The 19,407-nt window shown below is 40.2% G+C and overlaps 1 protein-coding gene across 3 annotated transcripts; it reads right to left on the bottom strand.

Annotated features, from left to right (window-relative positions):
- Nucleotides 1-9,335: 9,335 nt before the first annotated feature.
- On the bottom strand, nucleotides 9,336-18,392 carry LOC146977005 (SWI/SNF-related matrix-associated actin-dependent regulator of chromatin subfamily A member 2). 3 transcript variants are annotated; one of them, XM_085792859.1, is made up of 7 exons: nucleotides 18,291-18,378; nucleotides 18,095-18,135; nucleotides 15,921-16,138; nucleotides 14,300-14,405; nucleotides 12,815-12,916; nucleotides 12,490-12,634; nucleotides 10,023-10,374 (listed from the first exon to the last, which is right to left on the bottom strand). In XM_085792859.1, the coding sequence occupies exons 1-7, from the start codon at nucleotides 18,361-18,363 to the stop codon at nucleotides 10,241-10,243; spliced, it is 819 nt and encodes a 272-aa protein (XP_085648985.1). In that variant the 5' UTR covers nucleotides 18,364-18,378; the 3' UTR covers nucleotides 10,023-10,240. The 3 variants fall into 3 exon arrangements, with proteins under 3 accessions (XP_085648984.1, XP_085648983.1, XP_085648985.1); XM_085792858.1 differs by lacking the exon at nucleotides 18,095-18,135 and having other exon boundaries at nucleotides 9,336-10,374; nucleotides 18,291-18,392; XM_085792857.1 differs by having other exon boundaries at nucleotides 9,336-10,374; nucleotides 18,095-18,388.
- Between the last annotated feature and the right edge of the window lie 1,015 nt (nucleotides 18,393-19,407).

Genomic DNA, 19,407 nt, shown 5'->3' on the forward strand with positions numbered 1-19,407 from the left:
AGCCACTGGGAGCTACTGCTACAACAAGGATAAAAACAGAGATCAAATTCATTTTTTCCGAACAACTTTTTCATGTGGCGGCTTCAGGACACTTGGGTCAGTACGGACGAGCAGTATGGAGGTATCTGGATGTTTCATAGTGTGTGTTTTGGATGATTCAAAAGTTAGCTCTATCCGCCGCCATTGTATGGAAATCCGTTGCCAGTTCTCCAAACTCTTCCTTGGCATGACGGTGGGTAGAAAATTGGTGAATTATCGATTTTGAGTGAAGTATCCCTTTAAGAGCTTCAGAGACTCGTTGAAAACATGCCTCAATTATCTTCTGCAACATGTGCCATCAGGAACTGCCCCTTGTGAATGTTTATCATCGTGTATAGTCCCCAAAAACTCAGATTAACATTTTCCTGAAAAATGTGGATGGGCCATATGATATCACCTTCTTTTTTTTCTTTTTTTTACATCTGATCGATACCCCCCTCCCCCACCTCCTTCCCCTCCAAAAAGTGCAGATAAATCACACAACATGTGAACAGTCCATCTCCCAGATCAACAGGCTGAGTGAGAAAAACACTATCCAGCCTTCAGGGTTTCTGAACGTCCACTTTATGTCACAGTGTAATGACATCTGCTGGATGGCTATTTTTATTTTAATCACCTCAGCTGTGTTTCTGCGGCTCTCTTTCTCTGGGCCTTGTCCGGCTGTGTCACATCTATTACTCTCAACCGCTCCTTGCAGGTGATGAAAAGAAACTGAGACTCAATGGATGTGGAGCCGTGGGGCGGTTCAATCAAACTTAAATTCACAAGTGCTCCGGACATTTGCTCCCACTGCTCGACTTTTCAGAGTGAGAGAACAACAACCTATCAGAGAGCCCAGAGTGCAATTGAATGTGTCGAGTTTGGAAAATGCGCATGTGAAAGGCGGTGTACTGAAATGTATGTCATCTTGCCCCCTCGTCTAAGTGCATGTTTAAGTGCCCCACCCCTCCCACCCCACCTCCCCTAAAGGCAGCTGGCACTGGGCTGATGGCTGCGACATGTGGTGGCTTTGGAAGAGGATCACAGACTCATTTGGAGAGCATCCATCAGCCCTGCAGTTATCTGCTGCTTGCAGAGCGCTTTGAGATTTGAACACTTAAAACAGTGTCAAAGGGAAGAAAAGACAAGAAGAAAAAGAAGAAAGAGGAGAAGGAAGAAGAGAAGGAAGAAGAAAGTTATATTAGGATGTTGCATTTGTGACTGGTTGGAGAGACACATATGCGTAAATGGGAGAAACTCACCATAAAGACTGAATCAAATATAGAAACTAATTACTAAAGTTCCTTCAGAAACCTTTTGAACATGACAGCTGTACTTAACTGTGCATACAGTGTTTAGGAGAACAGCTACTGCTACTATGGAGACGGAAAACAAGTTTGGACTGGAGGAACACAATGCATCTGTGTGAAGATCTGTAGCTTTTCATTGTTGGTTCAAGAGCTTCAGTCACAAAGACTTTAACAGGAAGTAAATAGACTTTGGAGTGGTTATCATGGCTGAGAGCAGGAGAATGAACAATCGTGTGATTGTGCTGCAGCACGGAGTTAACAGCTTTGTCATGAATGTACAACGTCTATATGTGGAGTTGAAGTTGCTGAAGCTATTTGGTCCGTGCACAATTTCCACATATATCCCATACTTACATCTGAGATGGTTACCTCAATATGTGTGATGTGTTATTGCTGATGCTGGATCAGGAGAGCATCAACATGTGGAGTTTGATATATATTTATTATGTCATTTTTTTTTGTAATCCATAATTTATTTATGTCATTATGGCATTTAAAAAAAAAAAATTATTTAGTTTTTACTGTTATCTGATTTTTTTTTTTTGTGCTCAGAATTTGTTACAAGTAAGTTACAGTAATTGATGTGTTTGTGCCAAAGTGTTAACGGTTCCCTATGGACTTTTATTTTGTGGCACTGTGGAGCACTGTTAAGAGCCTGGCCCCTGTTTTGCCTGCATAATGCACACACATACACACACTGCAATATCAATTATTATAGATATAGATCTCCTTAATTCATTATATGAGAATTTAAACATATATTTTTTGTATATGTTTAATGTTTATTCAGAAAAGAAAATTGAATTTCAGCCCACTATGGGTCTTAAAATTAGTGTAATCACTCAACTATCAGACGATGGAGCCCAAACTTTGTACAAAAATCTATTTTCGAGTAAATCCGGGATGAAAGTGGGGTCGTTTTTTTCGCATTGGATAATGCAGGCGCACTAATTATGCGTCACGTTGCTCACGATTCATCAGCCAATGATATTGGATCCGTCATCCGTCAATCAAACAGGACAAACGGCCATTTCTGAACACCTTTAAGGAAGTATCACACTCAAAAAAATAAAATTACAGGAAGTCCTCACTGTAACAACCTGCTGCTTTATAACTAGGCTACTATAAGTGTGTGATGTTAATGAGGATGTGAGTCACATCGTTGAAGTGATACACACTCCCTGATTAAGATTCCTGGCCATGTCTCTCCAAACAACTCTCATCTCACAGAAGCACATAAGTTCAACGCGATGGAAGCCTCCTCGACGATCTTACAGAGAAGAACACTTCATCCATACAGGTAGCCTACACTTCTGAAGGAAATCATATTGACTTGTATTCATGCACATACAGTACAGGAGGGATATGTTTATAATGTGTCTTCTGTATTCTATGCTATCTTTTTTGGCTTTGCTTGTATTGAAAAAACAACATTAAACACACTGTGAGGCCGGTGTTATGTTATTTGCTGCTTGTTTGTGAAATAGCTGAGTGATTTTTTATAGACACACAGCGCTAAATGAAAAATAAAAAAAGGGGTAAGTATTAGCCTACTGGTTGTTGGGAGATATTTTTAGCAACACATTTGGTGCTGAAGCACAAAAAAATCTGCAGCAGGCAGCACGTTGGTGTCACATACAGAGACGTGTTCATCATAACGAAGGAAATGTCAGTGTTTGTGTGTCTGGAATGGATGAATAAGATGTATGAGGCTTTCCTTTGTTGGTTTGTTTTACTTTTCATGAGCTGTGACTCACGACAGATACGAGTAAAAAATAAATATGAGTAAAATAAAACAGGCTTGAGCTGCTCAGAGAAATGTATTTGTTAAGGTTGTGGAGTGTTTTTGAAGGATCTGCTGCAGGTTTTTAATCAGCAGACACAGATGGGAATCAGAAGCCGGGTGATTAAAACAAAAGGATTAAAAGTTCAACCGTGACTAAAAGGATGAAAGAAACAAGTTTGTTCGGAAGATTGTCAAAGTTTCACACAGATCAAACTCTGATAGTCTCTTCTTAACTCACACATCATGTCAACTTTTTTTTTTTTATCACAACTTTTTAGCTGGGAAACCTCCTCTGACTGGATTTGGAAAAACACATCTTTGTCTCCCTCGGGTGTATTACTATACTTCACTCTTCTTTCTTTCTTTTTCCCCCTGTCCTCACTCACACTAATCCACTTTTTGTATATTAAACCTCTTAAGTAGAAACCTTTTCAATCCACAGTGTCACTTAACCCATAAAAATGAAGATGAATAGCCAGGTGCTTTTTAGTTTTTTCCTTTTAAAAAGTCGTCTAAAAATGAATAAAATGGATATCAGTGAAGTGAAGTGATACATTGCCTCTTTTATTCCTGCTCTATGTGATTATATTTCTGTCGCAAGAAGAGTGTAGTCATATCGAGATGAGTGAAAGGACGGGAAAAAAACAACAACTCACAAACATTGTTTGTTTGGATGCCAATTTTCTGACTAATGATCACTAGTTTGAGTCAGATTTCATCATTACGTGACCTATAGTGACATTTGAACACATTTATCATGAAGATCAAACACCTCTGACTTGAAAGGGATAGTTCAACATTCATCATCAAATACACAATCCAAAACAACAACTCCAAAATGCTCTCGTGGACAAGTTGTGACCTGCACATTCACCACGCTATGAGATAATAACGGATGATAACGCTCACGGCTCTGCTCCGCCGTTCTAAAAATAGCTTGCACCAACAATTAAAGGTAACAAACCTACTGGGATTATGGCAATGGGCCAATTGGCCAAAAATGTTGAACTATCCCTTTAAGAAAGAACCTGAATTAACCCAAATCCTTAACCGAGTTCCAAGTAGTTTTTGCGCCTTCAAGCTCATTATTGTAACCATGACGACAAGTTAGAAATCGACTGAATCAAAACAAAATCAAATGACCTCTCAGATCAAGATGTTTATATATTTCTTTTATAATAATATATAATTATGAGATGATTTCCTCTATTATGTATATTACTATTACTATTGCTAAGGGGTAAAACTAATCCCCCTTTACATACACCCACACTCATACATATATGCATGTGTATTGTAATTTTTGTTAATTAATTGGTTGTGCTCTGTTCGTTTATTGCTTTTTGTGTATTTTAAGTTGTAATAATTTCTAGTTTGGAGGCTTCAAATAAGTAATCTTTGTCATTTTTCTGTATATTTTTAACAATGTGCTAAATAAATGAACTCATCTAAACAAGTCAGGGTTATATGGGGTAATATGTTGGATATTTGTCCTCAGTGAGGCAGGGAAGTGGATCGGATGACTGGATTATTGATATTTAGCAGCTGTGTTCAATATTGTTGCACTCGTTCCATGATACAACAGTTCTGTCAGATGTATTGATCTGCGTAGGCGACAGCTGATGTGTTTTATTGTTGTGAATAAAAATCTGCTGACTGTCTGCCTTGGAGGAGGATTTAAAAAAAAACACCTCGACATATTTATTTCAAAAAAAAAAATAGAGGATTCAAATGGATCCAGAGCTAAAACACTGTTGCTGCCGTTCTCTTGTGTTGATATCTGACAGAAGATCAGAAGCAATGAGATCAAACGTAATCAGCTGATAATACAGGTGATTACTGGAGGGCCATAATAAACGTGGCCCCCACACTAACTATCTATCAAATCTGTGTCCTGTGGGTGAAGAGAAAATGGATTGTCTTCTCAACAGATTAAAGTCACCTCCTGGACCCACTAATCTCCAAAAGCCATTAGCGCCGCTACCTTCAGCCATATCTCTATCCTCTAGCTCTTCCATTAGGTCGACGTGCCATTTTATGTGAGATTTTCATCAGGCAGACATACGTGTCACTTTGTTTCCCCGAGCTATTTACTGTAAGAGCCCATTCCTTTTAGCTGCCCCACACTGAGGACATTGTTAATCTCTCCGCATCTGTGTGGGAGGAGGAGGAGGAGGAGGAGGAGGAGGAGGAGAAGGAGGAGGAGGAGGAGGAGGTTTTATGTTATATCTGACTGTGCACTTCATTAAACGTAAAGGAGCACATCACAATACTGCAAATTGATTTATTTAGCTTCCATTATCTTATTGCACCTGGGGGAACTTACATGGGAAACACCTTCTACTGAACAAGATGATAGACACTTTATATCAGACATGTGCTGATGAGTAATATTCTCATGAGCTTTATATGTAATTGATATGGGATTTGGAAAATGACTGGCTGGAAATTCATATATAATTATTATCACTGAGGTGAACAAAGTTGTTTATACCAAACCAACCAAACTTTATGAAAAAATATCTGGCTGCTACAGTGAGATTTGACTCTTTAGATGAGATATATAACATACATTTATATATATGGTTGTTGTTTAGGTAAAGTCTCATTGAGACAACATGTATTATGTAATTAATCACACAATGCATTTCGGTTCTCAGACTTGGGTCCCTGCTAAGAACGTCTCTGCCTGCTACCAAAGTCCTTCTGCTGCTACTCAACTACAACATTTTGCATAAAAAAGGCAAGAGAAAACCATGGCTTACCATATGATGCAATGAATGATAACCCACCATTTGAAGAATATAGCATTACAAATAGAGATGTGAGTGAACAAATTCACAATTAGATTTTTTTTTATCACTGTCTGTGACCAACCAACCAACATTTCTGTTAAGTCCAGATTGACACTTTGCAGATCAGAACAGTAAACCATTCAATTCAATATGCAAACAGCCAATAAGCCCATCAATATGTTTTTTCATTGCAAAACCTCATTATTTTTGCAGCAGGTGTTTGGTTCTGGTTCTGTTTGTTTTTAGGACATTACATAGTCTTCTCACCTTTGTTCGAGTGTTGAAACCTCCCTGTGTCAGTGACAACACTATAACATGTTGATATTTCATCTGTGAGAACGACACCTGTCGTTTTTGTGCTTGTTGGTCAAGTCTATGAGGAACTACAGCTCTGCACTGAGGCAGTGGCTCTCAAACTGTGTGGGTCAAACTTAGATGATTAACACGATAATAAACAAGAGTTTTCTTTTGCTGCTAAGGTCAAACAAGGATCCTTTGTATAAGTAGCTCTCTGCCTGTTATTGTTAATGTTCAGTGAATGTCAGAAAAACTTGGAGAACCACAGGGATCCGGTGAATTTTTGCACAACGGAGGAAACTTAATCGTTAAATGTGAATTGCAAATAAGTGGTATGTAAATGTAAGTTCTCTCAGGATTAGAGTTATGGAGATATTTTGTCTACACCTATGACTCGTCTCTCTGTTTCTGAGCTGTTCTGTGTTTTTTTTTCTGAAGTCTGACTTAAAAGCCAAAGAGAACGCATTAAAAATGCATGTTTCTCCCTATCACAAAGCCTCTGTCTCCAAAAGCTGAGCGAGAGATGAAGTGCCCCCCCCCCCACCCACCCACTCCTCTTTCTCATTATAGTTTCATGTATGTTTTTTTTTCCATGTATGAAAGTAATAGAGATCCTTGGTGAAATTGCTCACACACCTGCAATGACTGACCTCCATATCAAAAAGCTACTGTACGCAATTCTCCTCATCCATCTGTCGCCATGACTACATATGCTTTAGTCATAGTAGAGACATGAATTGATATGCTATAGATTTGTAATTGGAGCACACTAACAGTCACCACTCAGCCCCTCTCACGGCCCTTCACTGCTGCCTCTGAATATCAATAACCGACTGACATCAAGCCCATGCAGTCACTATACAGGGTTAACATCTGGGCTAAGCTCCAGATGTTTTATATTTTAAATAACAACCGATTTGGATAACTGTCTAAAATGTGAGAGGTTTGCATTAAGTGAGAATCCTGCAGGGAATCAACTCAGTCTGCATCTGTTTTTAAATCCCAGTGGCGGCATGTCTCTAATATAAAACTACAAACACCTGCTCTCACACAAAAGGACGGTGGAAACACCAGAGAAAGAGGAAGACAGTGGAGAACCAAAGTAAACAGGTGAGAGGTGACGTGAACTGAACAAATACATGAGGTCAAAGAGATTTGGGAGCTTCTTGACCAAACCAGATCTGAAATACATCTCAACAGGTGGAAAGACAACTCCAACTTCTGCCCCCTCGTGGTGCAATAAATGTAGTGGTTAATACTTGAAATACAGATTTAAAGGAGTAGGTTAACATTTAGGAACTGTAAATAATGTGTATTTAAGCTGCATGAATGACAGACTTGTTGGACTTTTAACTGACTGTTGCATACAGACAAGATTAGAATAAAAGCATTTTAAGAAAATATCTTAGATGCACATGTTGTTATTAGGTTTACATGTGAGGAATCTGTAGAAATTTGCTTTTAAAAAGGTCATAAAGCAGATAAAATATTGTGCATTCTGATTGGCTGGTCTTGTATTGACAATTAACACTGACTTATAGGCTGATGGGAGAGATCTATTGGATCTATTTTGTGGCTGCTGATGTATTTTGCACTTAGAATCCTGTGAAAATGATTATTGAGTCCTGTTTTCACCCATTGTTATTATCATGTTTGCACATTTATATCATATTTCTGGTTCATCTGCAATGAATGAATGAAAGCTACATTAATCTTTGGGATTCATTTAGGTAGAATTATCATTAATTACATGCAGTGAGGAAATGTAAAGATTATTATCTGGGAAGAGTCTCCCAGGCCTCCATATCATCCATATGTCACACTTATCACTTATGATTTAATTGGTGCCATTTATATTCTCTAAGTGACGTGGATTGAAAGCCTTCTGAGGGCGGGCAGGCGGCTCGGTGGGCACAGATTGGCTGTGAAATGCAGAGACGAGATGGAAACACATGAGACAGCCGATCCGATCATTAAAATTTAAACATCAATTACTGAGATACATGGTGATGGTCCAGGCAGACAGAGCTCCTGTCGTTCATACATCAATATACACAACTGAACATTTGTTTTGAATGACATAAAGTCTTTGTATGTGTCTTGTGGAGTCAAAAAAAACTTTGTGTCATGGCCCATGGCTCATTAATCAAAGTGCAAAAAGTAAAAGTTTGACTTCAGTGAAACTATAAGCTTATTTTAATTTGGATTTTAATTAGCTGAATCAGTAGAGTAGTTTAAGTCTGTTGTTTGTGTGATGGGATGTTACACCACCTGGTTTTTATCTGAGGTGTAAACAGGGATGCATTTGGTATTGACCTCATTTGCAAATAAATTAAAAATTGTCAACATTTTTTTGTTGTTGATATTTTAAACCAATTTCCTGTTTCACCATTTACAAATTTATACATATTTTGAATTTGGGTTTAGTTTTGGCTTTAGTTAACTCACAGAGAGAGCTAAACTTAATAGTCTGTGAATTTCTATGTGCAGAGTGCTTTTATGATACGATATTGAAGAAAAAGCCTCATTGTATGAATATATTGCATTCAAAAATTGTACTAAAGACAGTTTTGTACACTTAATGGGACAGAAGCTCTACTGTATTATCATTATTTTATTATCATTAGTTAATTCATGTAGGGGTAGGACAAGATAAAGCTTCTGCTTAATCCTATTCCTTTTCTGAACAGCTTTGAATGATTTATCAATATGTATTAGTAATGTGCCCATATTGATTTTTTATTATTATGTTTTATAAATCCAGCTTTTCTCTCCTGTTTGATTGTTTAATTTTATTTCTTACATTTATTTCTCAGTCTTGTTTGATATAAAGGAGAATAAATGTATCTGTGTGATGCACAACAAAACATCAGCTGCATTAAAAGACTGGTGCAAACATCTGGGTCCAGATGTGAATGAGCAGTGACACAGTTACCATAGCATGCAGAAAAGACAGGTTAGTAGAAACACCCACAGTTCATAGAGACAATGAAGCAGCTCTCTTGCACCATCTACTGGCCCAGAGTCCAACATACACACCACATGCAGTGTAAAAGTGAATAATGTGAATTAATCCATTTATAACCGTGTGACGAGTCGATCTTTTACATCAAACACCAACCAGAGGAACTTTTTGATAAAATTTATTTTGCAAGTGTTTTTTCTCTTTTTTAAGTGATACATGTTTCCTGGGATTGTCTTAACAATGATCCGTCCTCCCCAACAACTGGGAGAGTAAATGAAAAGCAATTAAGTTTGTTTTTTGTTCTTACTTTTCACACAGACTGTACAATATGTTAATATTACTGTGGCACAAGGGATACAAATGTTCAGCTTGAGTACCCTTGATTCGACCCCAAACTTATTCCATCAATCAGAAGCAGACGAAAAGGCAAACTATACCAGTATGAGTATTTATCGTCGAGTCTCTTTGTTTTTTGTTTTGTTTTTCCTTTTTTAAAACAAAGATGTTCTGCATCATCTCTGAAATCATATTCAGAGATTTTCAAAACACACTTACAGTGTTCATTTTTTTCTGGTTTTCTTTAAAAACACCGTCCTATGTGCTTCGGTTCTCTCGCCATTAACTCATCGTCGTCGTCATCAGGAGAAGCCAGCTTCAGGAGAGATATACAAATCATGCTCCAAGACATATGAAGGCATTTCATACAATCAAATATATTGATTAAAAACAGTCAGTGAAACTGGTTTTTGTTTTACATAATATCTGCAGAAGCGATCACAGGGACTAAGGCCGATCAAAACGGAAAGTATAATTATAATTATTGTAAAAGACCAGCTAAATTAAAAAAGAACAGCACTATGTGCAGCAAGACATGTTTGAGTGGCGTGAGTCATCTAAATGAAAAAGCGTTTTTTTTTTCCTCTTAAGTGCCTCTCTTTAAGTGGCCCTTCCCGTTTTTATTTTCAAAGACCTTTTCTTTTTGCTTGGAAAATGAAGAACCCAATGAAAAGGGACGTGGCAGTGAATAGACATGAACGAGAGTACAAAAAGACACAGAGAGCCGTTCAGTTCAACCCTCATCCTTTGTGTTGTTATCCTCTAGATCCTCATCACTGTCTAAATCACTGTGCAGCCTCTTGGCCATCGTGTTTCTGCTTCTCTCCTCCTTAGTCGCCTTCTTTATCTGGACCGGTAACGGTTTCACTGGTCGTAGGAAAACACAAAGACTGGGTTATTCTCATGCAAAGATGTTGGATTTTTCATTTTGAAATGGATCTGTTTATGCCGGGATCAGACTACTTGATGTTTTTTTGTCTTTCATGATGGTCATGTCAGATTCAACAATCACAGTGGCATAAATTCTTGCCGTGACGCAGACCAATCGTTAATCATGACCCCGCAGCACTTCATAGGTCATCGAGGATGTGTGACAAGAAACTGTCAATCATGGCGACCGAAGTGCTGTGTGTGATGACATAAAAAAGTAAAGTGAGAAAAAGACGATTCCTGGGTCTCTGTCTGAACAGGACAGTATGGGCTGTCTGTCCTTCAGAGAAAACGTGAAGTGCGTAACAAATGTGTGCACTTAAAGTTCTCATCAAAACCATTAGGGGCGTTTTCCACTGCAGGAACTTTGGGGTAATTTTATGAAAACCGAGGCCGTTGGAGCGTGTCTCCATAGCAAGAACTGACACCTGCTGGACGATCTCCCAGAACTTTTACGGAGGACTAAATTAGTTCCTGTCTCTGGGTAGGTACTCCGGCCACCGAAAAAACTCTGGCTTGAGGTAAAAATTTAAAACTAAACAGAAGAGGAGCATTAGTAGAAAGCACCAGCTGGCAGAGTCCCTGCCTCGTATTTTTACGCGGAACTTCCTCAGTGAAAACATGCTCATTAACTTCCACTGCGTATATGAAGCGATCTAATGTACCTTCACTTTGTGTCATCTTATTGTGGTGAATGTCAAGGTTCACGTCGTAAATGTTTCATTAAAGGTTATAGCTACAACCTCTTCATCAAAATGATTAATTTTTCAAAAATAATACATCCACAGATCATCTAAAGGGGTGCAGAATAAAAGTATTAATTTTACTGAATTAAAAAAAAAAAAGTAGCCTATTTAAAAAATTGTTTTATAAATTTTGATGAGTCCAAAATATATAAATATTTACATCTGGTTACGTTCGGCATGAAATGATCTCTGTGCCAACAACATTAGTACGTTAATGTCATGTGAGGCGGAGCTCAGGGGGGCCAGATTGTGATAGCTCTGTGGAGAAAATGGCATCGTGCTAATGCTAATGCTAACTAACGGTCAGTCGGTACTGTAATGTTTCCAGTGCAGGCATGATGCTGTGGGTTTGTCGGGTTCGTCTGCAGGTGAGTTAGTGTGAAATGATTCAGATGTGTTTCCAGTCCGCTGTCAACACCGGAGCTGCTGCTCGTTAAATACATAGACTGTAAAAAGAATGGACGTAGCGTCCGTGACGTCACCCATTGGTTTTGGGGAGTCGTTTTTGTGACTCAAATATGGCGGCCTGAACAGCGCCATGTTGGATTGGCCGGCCGAGAACCCGCCCACTGGCCTCGAAGCAGCTGTCCACGGAGCTGCTCGGACCTGTCACTCAACGTTTCCGCGCCCTAATTGGCCAGAATTTTAACCTAATAACAGTAAAACGGTAGAGTTAAAAAAAAATTCACCCCCCTCAGAGTGTGTGCGGGCGTAGAAACTATCGATTGAGACGAAAAAACGTTCTGACACCAGGCTTTTAACATGTTTACTGAGGATGTAAAGTCGGCGATTTTAACATGGGGGTCTATGGAGAATGCTCCCTTCTGACACCAGCCCCCAGAGGAATTCGAGGGGATTGCAGTTTTCTGAACGCGGAAGTGAGCTTCACTTCTCAGACTGAAAACTGCCCCCTTGGTTAAATACGGTTAGCGTTAGCTTAACTTTAGCTACCCATAGGCATACCTGGCAACCAGTATAATTGAAGGTTGGAGCGAGAGCGGCCGACACTTATTGGCCGGGAGGAATTAAAATTGTAGCCAACACCTTTAAGGCGTCGTGTGACCTTCTAGATGTAAAATCACTGTTCAGTTATGTTACACTACGTCTGTTCGTTGTTCCTGACGTTCATAATCGAGCTTTGAAATCGGACGCTGGTAATTTGTTGGCCACAACAAGATTGTGTGAAAATCGGCCTGAATTTGTGTATCCTGATCCCGGCATAAGAAGATCGATGTTTGTAGTTATCTTTGTTTACTTTTCTCTGATGTTTTTTTTGGTTTTCTTTTCTTCTCTCTTCTTCTCTCACCTGCTGATGGAACGAACTGGTCTTCAGCTCTGCCGCCGTTATTGCTGTGACCGGCGCTAACCGCCTCTTTCTGCTCCTCGTCCGTGACGATTCTCTGTCTCGCGCTCTCGAAAACAGACTTAATGACAATTGAATCCTCGTAGATCTGCAGCGGCAAACAGAGACACATACGAACACACACACACACACACACACACACACACACACACACACACACACACAGAAACACACACAGATAATCAGAACCACACTCTGGACCACCGTGATACATCAGAGACTGTGGAAAATGATTTTTGTTTCTTTTTCCAGTTTCCTGCAGCTTCACCTGAGATCCCTCCAGGTTATAAGTCTGAGCGTTGTGACACAGGAGGAAAATGTCCTTCTCCAAATCCCCGACACTTCTGTACTTGTGATTACGCACACGTTCCTGTGAAGCAGAGGCTCAGGATCAAACCTTATTAACGCCGCCGTTGCAACAAAGCTTTCAATAAACCATTTAATAAGAGTTTCCTCAGAGGGTGAGAAAGAGAAACACAAACCCAGACAAGTGTTGCATCTTCAAGGACATTTAAGGAAATACTTTTTGTGTTTTTGTTGATTTGGATGAGACGATATATGGAGCTAAGAGCTGGTTAGTAAAGTAGGAGGCTCAGCAAAACAAGAGCAGCGTCTATAACTCACTAATTACCACATGTGCCCTGATATCACATAATTTACACTTTGTTGAGGTAACTCAGATTTTCTGTCTGATTCTTTGGTGTTGCATAGACGTTCATATTTCACCGGGATTGAGTAAGATGAGCGCGAGTAGATGGTTTCATCAATTTTTTAATCTTCTGTAGAGCTACACGACTCTTTGATGTTCCACTGAATCAAAGGCCGACACCTAAAGTCTCAGTGGCAAACAAAACATGCAACATGAAGCTAATCTGACTCGTGTTTGTGACTCAGCTGAGCTGCATTTCTCTAAAGTTATGGGTCTTATGTTGAGGTGAGTAACTAGCAGCTTTTCAAAATAAAAGACACAAGGGTTAGTTGGGGTTAGAGTTAGGGTTAGTTAAGGTTGAGGTTAATGATACTAATTTGCTCTCCAGTGAAGTTTAGTTATGGTTCATCAGTTTAAAGGGATAGTTCAACATTTTGGCAAATTGGCCCATTGCCATAATCCCTATAGTCATAGCAGTAGGTTCGTTACCTTTATTTGTCGGTGCAAGCTATTTTTAGAACGGCGGCGCAGAGCCGTGAGCTGCTCAGAGCTACGCTACGGAGGCTCATGGGATTTCTTGGTTTACCTCATCAAACTCATCAAATACACAATCCAACAACTCCAAAACGCTCTCGTGGACAAGTTTTGACCTGCACATTCACCACGCTATGAGATAATAACAGAACGTTACGAGACAGAGTTGTTTTTGAGGTAAATGCAGAGACTGCGTGCTGAAAAACTGCCCTCAACAGGAACGCGCATCAGCGGTTTTGCATGAATTTACCTAGAAAACAATTCAGTAAATAAATGCATGGAGTTTCTCAACTAACCAGCTCGATTTCTGTGAAATTCAGTCGAAACCTTTAATGGCTCCCAGAGGATTAACCCTAAGAACTCCCTTGACTTTTATATATCCAACAAATCCAACAAGTTTTTCCAAACTGCTGTATTGTGTATATTATCTGTCTGTAAACTGCATCACACTGTAGCTAAGCATTATTTATACCCTCTTCTCAACTGCTATTCATTAAATGATTAAATGAAGTGTTTGAATACTGAGCACAGACACTTGATGAGTCGTGTATCCGTTGGAGTCTCACTTACCCTGATCCTTCTGAAGTCCACGGGCTTTCGGATCAGCTCGTAGTACTCAGGAACCTCCTTCTTAGAGGGAAGCTGCACAAAGCCTTTACTGATCTGTCGACCCAACCTGGAAGCACAAAGCGAAAGATCCCATAATAAGAAACAGGGGATGTCCATGTGAATGAAGGTAATGACTTATCTTATTATCCAGTCCAGAGGCGCTCATCCTTCTTTTCTACGCTCAAAAGCACCAGAACATATTTGAGGACAACAATTAAATCACTTCGTTATCTAAAGTTAGCAAATAGTTATTTTTTCCAGTTAGTGGTTTAATATCTTCTTATCTTAAATAACAGATGATGACTTTTACTGCTGCAGTGATGTTACACAAACAAACCGTTATATGACTGGAAGAGCAAATATATTTAAAGTTAAACTTAGGCAGCAAGTGGTGAGATGATGATGAGATGAGTCAGTATAAAACTTTAGATGTCTCCAACTAGATTCATGCAGTTCGTTTTGATGATCATCATTTTGAAAAGACTTTATTTTACAAACCCAATTAGTCCATATAGAACTACAGGTTGCAATAGCAGGTATCTACAGCACAACAACAGGACACATGTACATGTATGTGCTCAGGCAGAACATGAGGCACATTTTGCACACACCTGTGCAGAGAAAACATGCTTCACCAAAGTTCGCAGGGGTTTATGAACATAAGAGAAAACTGAGCTGAACCCAAACACGCACGCACACACACAGTTGGTTGGGGTTGTGCTCACTGCTAGCTACCTCACCGCTTACATCTCTGTACAGATGGTTAAATAGATGTTTGATGTGAATCCAGCTGCAGTTTCCAGATTTAAAAAAATGAAGTTACTCTGATTTCTCTCTGAAACACCTGTTAGCCACCACGCTGTTAAAATACTAAACTAATCAATGATGCTTTGTGATTAGTAATTAGCATTGACAATGTAAGCATGGCACACTGAGGTTAGCTGTGCAGAGGCTACAGACTCTTAAGCCCACCTCACTGACATTAAGACTCCTCACTTAAACACTGAACCAAACAGTCCAACACTGAGCTGCTGCCACTCTGTGTGATTGTAGACAGTTAGTCACTGATCCAGAATCAGAGGCCTGACGTCAAACAAGTCAAACAGCGTTGGTGTTGGTATCGATTCAGCTTCGTAACTGGATTTCCTCTGCAAAGGTGGAGCAAGACTCTGCGTTTGTACTTTAATATGGATATTAAGTCTTCAGGAACAGGACCCCCTCAAAAACGAGTTGCGACAACTCAAGGGGTTTATCCTGCTGATAATAAACAACTTAAACAACAACAATACTCCACTTCACAAAGTATCTACTAAAAGCTATTAGATACATACACATATAGAACATGATAAATTATTAACTTGTTTTGTTGAAATTAAAGGATTTCAAAAGACGAGCATGAAAAACTGGACTTAAACTAATGAGAACGAGAACAAGATGTTATGACTTTGTGATAAATACGAGTAACGAGATCAAGGCTTCTGTTAACATGGCTTTGTTCAGTTTTTTTTCCCTTTCTCATCAGCTGGTTCTTGCATTTCTGGACTAATAATCATAATAATTGCATCACAGAGCCTCCTCTCACCCGTCCTTGTAGTTGATGACCATGTCGACCAGCGTGTTCAGCGTTCTGGTGAGTTCGGGCGGGTTCGGAGGCAGCTTCTCAGCCGGTGGGCGCCCTCGCTTCCTCTTGACCTTTTCTCCAGTTTCCTGCCCGGCCTGCAGCACTTTCTCACCTTTGCGCTTCTTCAGACTGATGTCCTCCTCCATGTCCTCCAGGGAGCCGTTCTCACCTGCCTCAGGCTGCAGAGAGAGGGAGCGATGGGTGGGGACATCTAACAAAACTCAAACAAACTTATAAGAGTATAGAGTAAAGTGGGTATGATGGAAATATTATCCAGAACAAGGCCTGTAAAAACCTGCCCTTTGTGTTTTAGCATCACAGAAACAATGTAACACTTGAGGAATGGGTTTGAAAGAAGAACTGGGACTGATTTCTATTCAAATCTTCTCATCTTTAGATTCATGTGGCCATTCCCACTAATTGCCACACTCAGTATATGTTTTCACAGATGATACCTGATGCCTTCACGCAGCAAAGCTACAGAGTCTAAAGTCGAACGCCCCCCTCGCATTCCCTCAATTTAAAGCACTCACAATCTTCATCAAATGAGCAGCACACTGGCTGGAGTTTAAGCGTTGAGAATTACAGAGTATGGCTGTGTATTCAAATGAAAGAGGGGGTTTATTTATTTATTACAATAGCATCTGAATTTGCATGGACTGGAGCGATCCAACTGCTGCGCTGTCTCTGCAAATTTAGGACAGATTATTGTATCTGGAGGCTTTGATGTCAGATGATTATCGAGGGTAGGCAGACTTTTTTCTTTCTTTCTTTTTTTTTTAATTGCACGATGCTTGTGAATAAATTTAAAGAAGCCATGTTCTACCCCAAGCACACACAGTCTATAAATGCTAATAAAGCAATAAATATTAATCCCTATTTTTCCTCCGTTTGCACTTGTCTTCATGCACAGAAAAGGAGATTGAAACATGATCTTAGACGTGAGGTTTTCATCAAGGCTGCCTGCTGCATCCCCGTGTTATTATCATATCGCTCCTTTTTTTCTCTCTCGAATATCTGCAGCAAGCACAGTTTTTTCCACAAAGGCAATTAGAGGCCAGAAACATGAGTATGCATGCAGCAAGAACAGCAGCAGCAGCAGCAGCAGCAGCAGCAGCAGCAGCAGCCATCCGGCTAAAGAGAAGAGGGAGGAAATAGAGAAGGCATTCTGTCCAATCCAAAAAGAATATTGATGCATCAATCACATACACACAGGGCTCATACAGTGCACACACACATACACACACACACATGCACAGGCATTCACATCATATAGATGGAGCATGCACATGGGAGCATGCATTTCTCAAGGACGAGGGCATGAAAGCATCCTGAAATGACATTTCTGCAGCAGCATGCAGAAAACAACAAACAACAATCCACAAAAAAAAGAAAAAAGAAGAGAGGACTGATGAAGGTGAACTGCTGCACTTCCCAGCCACACACACACAAAAAAAACACAAGACAACATCATGGCAGGGATCTGAGTTATAGAGGACACAACACAACATAACAACACTAGAGAGGCAACAATAGAAATCCTGCTCATCATCGGCTCGGCTCAAAATGTAGGCTTTGAAAGCCCCGCTACTCTCTCTCTGAGGGGCTGCAATCGTTCCAGCGGAATACTGGAGGGATAGAGAGGGGGTAATCCTCAAAGATGTATAACACAGCTGAGAGCTGCCTGATTGACTGTGTGTATGGTGTGAGTGGAAGGGTGTCAGTGTGTGTGCATGTGATGCTCCATGCCTGTGCTATCTCCTAACAAGCCTGCCTCTTCCCTGACTAATCTGGCAAAGATTCCCTCTCATCTGTTACAACACACACCTACACACACATACACATAGACACACACACACACTCCCTTCTCTGCCCCCCCTTCTTGCTCTCACTCACACACACACGCACACATAGACACGGATAAACTCGCAGCAGACACTCGCTCTCTTTCCCTGGCGCGTGCGTGCAAACACACACACACACACACAGTCTCTCTCTCTCCCTCTCTCCCGCACACACACACACATCTCCCTCACGCGCACATTTTATCCATCTCTTCCTCTCTTCCCATGCGATGTAGCCTGGCTGAATCCTGAGCCCCGAGAAGAAAGACATGGAGAGAGAAGGGTATTTACCTGACTGCAATCTGCAGGCTGGCTATCAGGATCGGCTGCAGCTGTGGGGGAGAGAATTAGCAAGCCAGCATAGCGGCGAGCTGCTAGTCTCTTCATCAGCTGATCACTCAGAAGCAGAGCCCAGAAGGGGGGAGAATAAAAGCGCTATGTTTTCATATACAAATCAATGGGCTGGGGGAAAATATAAATGCCATACCCATCTCCTGTCTGCAGCTCTCCGACGTCTTTTTCCTAACTCTGGAAGGCCCCGAGCTTGTCTCCCTCTGCATGTTTTTAATATCGACTGTTGCCAGACGATCTTTTTTTTCTCTCTCCTCCACTCTCTCTTCCTACCCTGCTGTTAAAGTTATCGGCTCCATTTTTATTTTATATTTATATATATATTTCCCGTTTCTTTTCTTTTCTTAGAAAAATCTGCAATGCATTGCAGATGGAGTGTGTCATTTTAGTGTCAACAACTACAAACACATGCAGTGATCTTCAGACACAAACATGCACCGCAGCCTGCAGCAGCAGCAACAACAACACGGATATTCATGGTTCATGGTGAGGAGGAGCATGTTTCCATGTGCATAAAAAAAAATAAAATTCCCAGCTTGGTGATTAATGCATAAATACTGATCAGGTTACATTTAATTCCTCTCTGCTGCTGCACCAACAACTGCAGTAAAAACAGTGGAGTTTTTGCAGAATGAAGTGATATTCACACACACATCTGGTTTCTGTCAGTCAATTAGAGAGTTGTTTTTTCTTCAACCAGCATGTTGTGCAAAAATACTGCTGGAGAAAAGCTCACACAGTTTGCAGCTCACTCACACCACAGGAAATTACAGATACAACAGAAAATAGGATTGAGGTGAAAGATCTAGTTGCATGTTCTGCAAATAAGGTCAAACTCATAATGTGAGTGAGGCTGAGACTGGGAGTGAGAGTGAGAGCGCCGTCCTTTTGTTACATGGAGAAAACTTGGCCTGGGCTGCTTCAGTGGAAACACAGAGAAAACCCAGACACATGTTTTTAAGCAGGAAATCCACAGCAGTGGAGTGGATTTCTCACACTATTGGGCAAGCCAACATACTGGCTTTTCAAAATAAAAGCCACTGAAAGTCTCTCTGTAACATTAAACATTATTATGCATTTAAACTTGTGGTAAAATCCTCCTTCATAAAAAGTAAAAGGAAAAAAAGAGAGAAAACAGTCAGAGTGCCTTCTATTGTGTGGGTGTGGTTTGATTTTTGTGCCACTTGAGGGCAGCGGAAACAAGTTGTGAACACAACACTTAACATTATCAGCTTTTATCATCACCTTGGTGA

This window comes from Trachurus japonicus, chromosome 12 (genome assembly GCF_045865225.1).
Source record: "Trachurus japonicus isolate A0001 chromosome 12, Traja_1.0".
NCBI classification, from domain to species: domain Eukaryota; kingdom Metazoa; phylum Chordata; class Actinopteri; order Carangiformes; family Carangidae; genus Trachurus; species Trachurus japonicus.

Bases quoted from the DNA above. Each gene is read 5' to 3' on its own strand.
- LOC146977005 (XM_085792859.1), bottom strand. From the start codon at position 18,363: ATGCAGAGGGAGACAAGCTCGGGGCCTTCCAGAGTTAGGAAAAAGACG. The intron at 18,136-18,290 runs GTATGGCATTTA...TCTCCCCCACAG, and splicing joins GAGCTGCAGACAGGAGATGG to CTGCAGCCGATCCTGATAGC. The intron at 12,917-14,299 runs GTAAGTGAGACT...TCTGCTTCACAG, and splicing joins TGGACTTCAGAAGGATCAGG to GAACGTGTGCGTAATCACAA.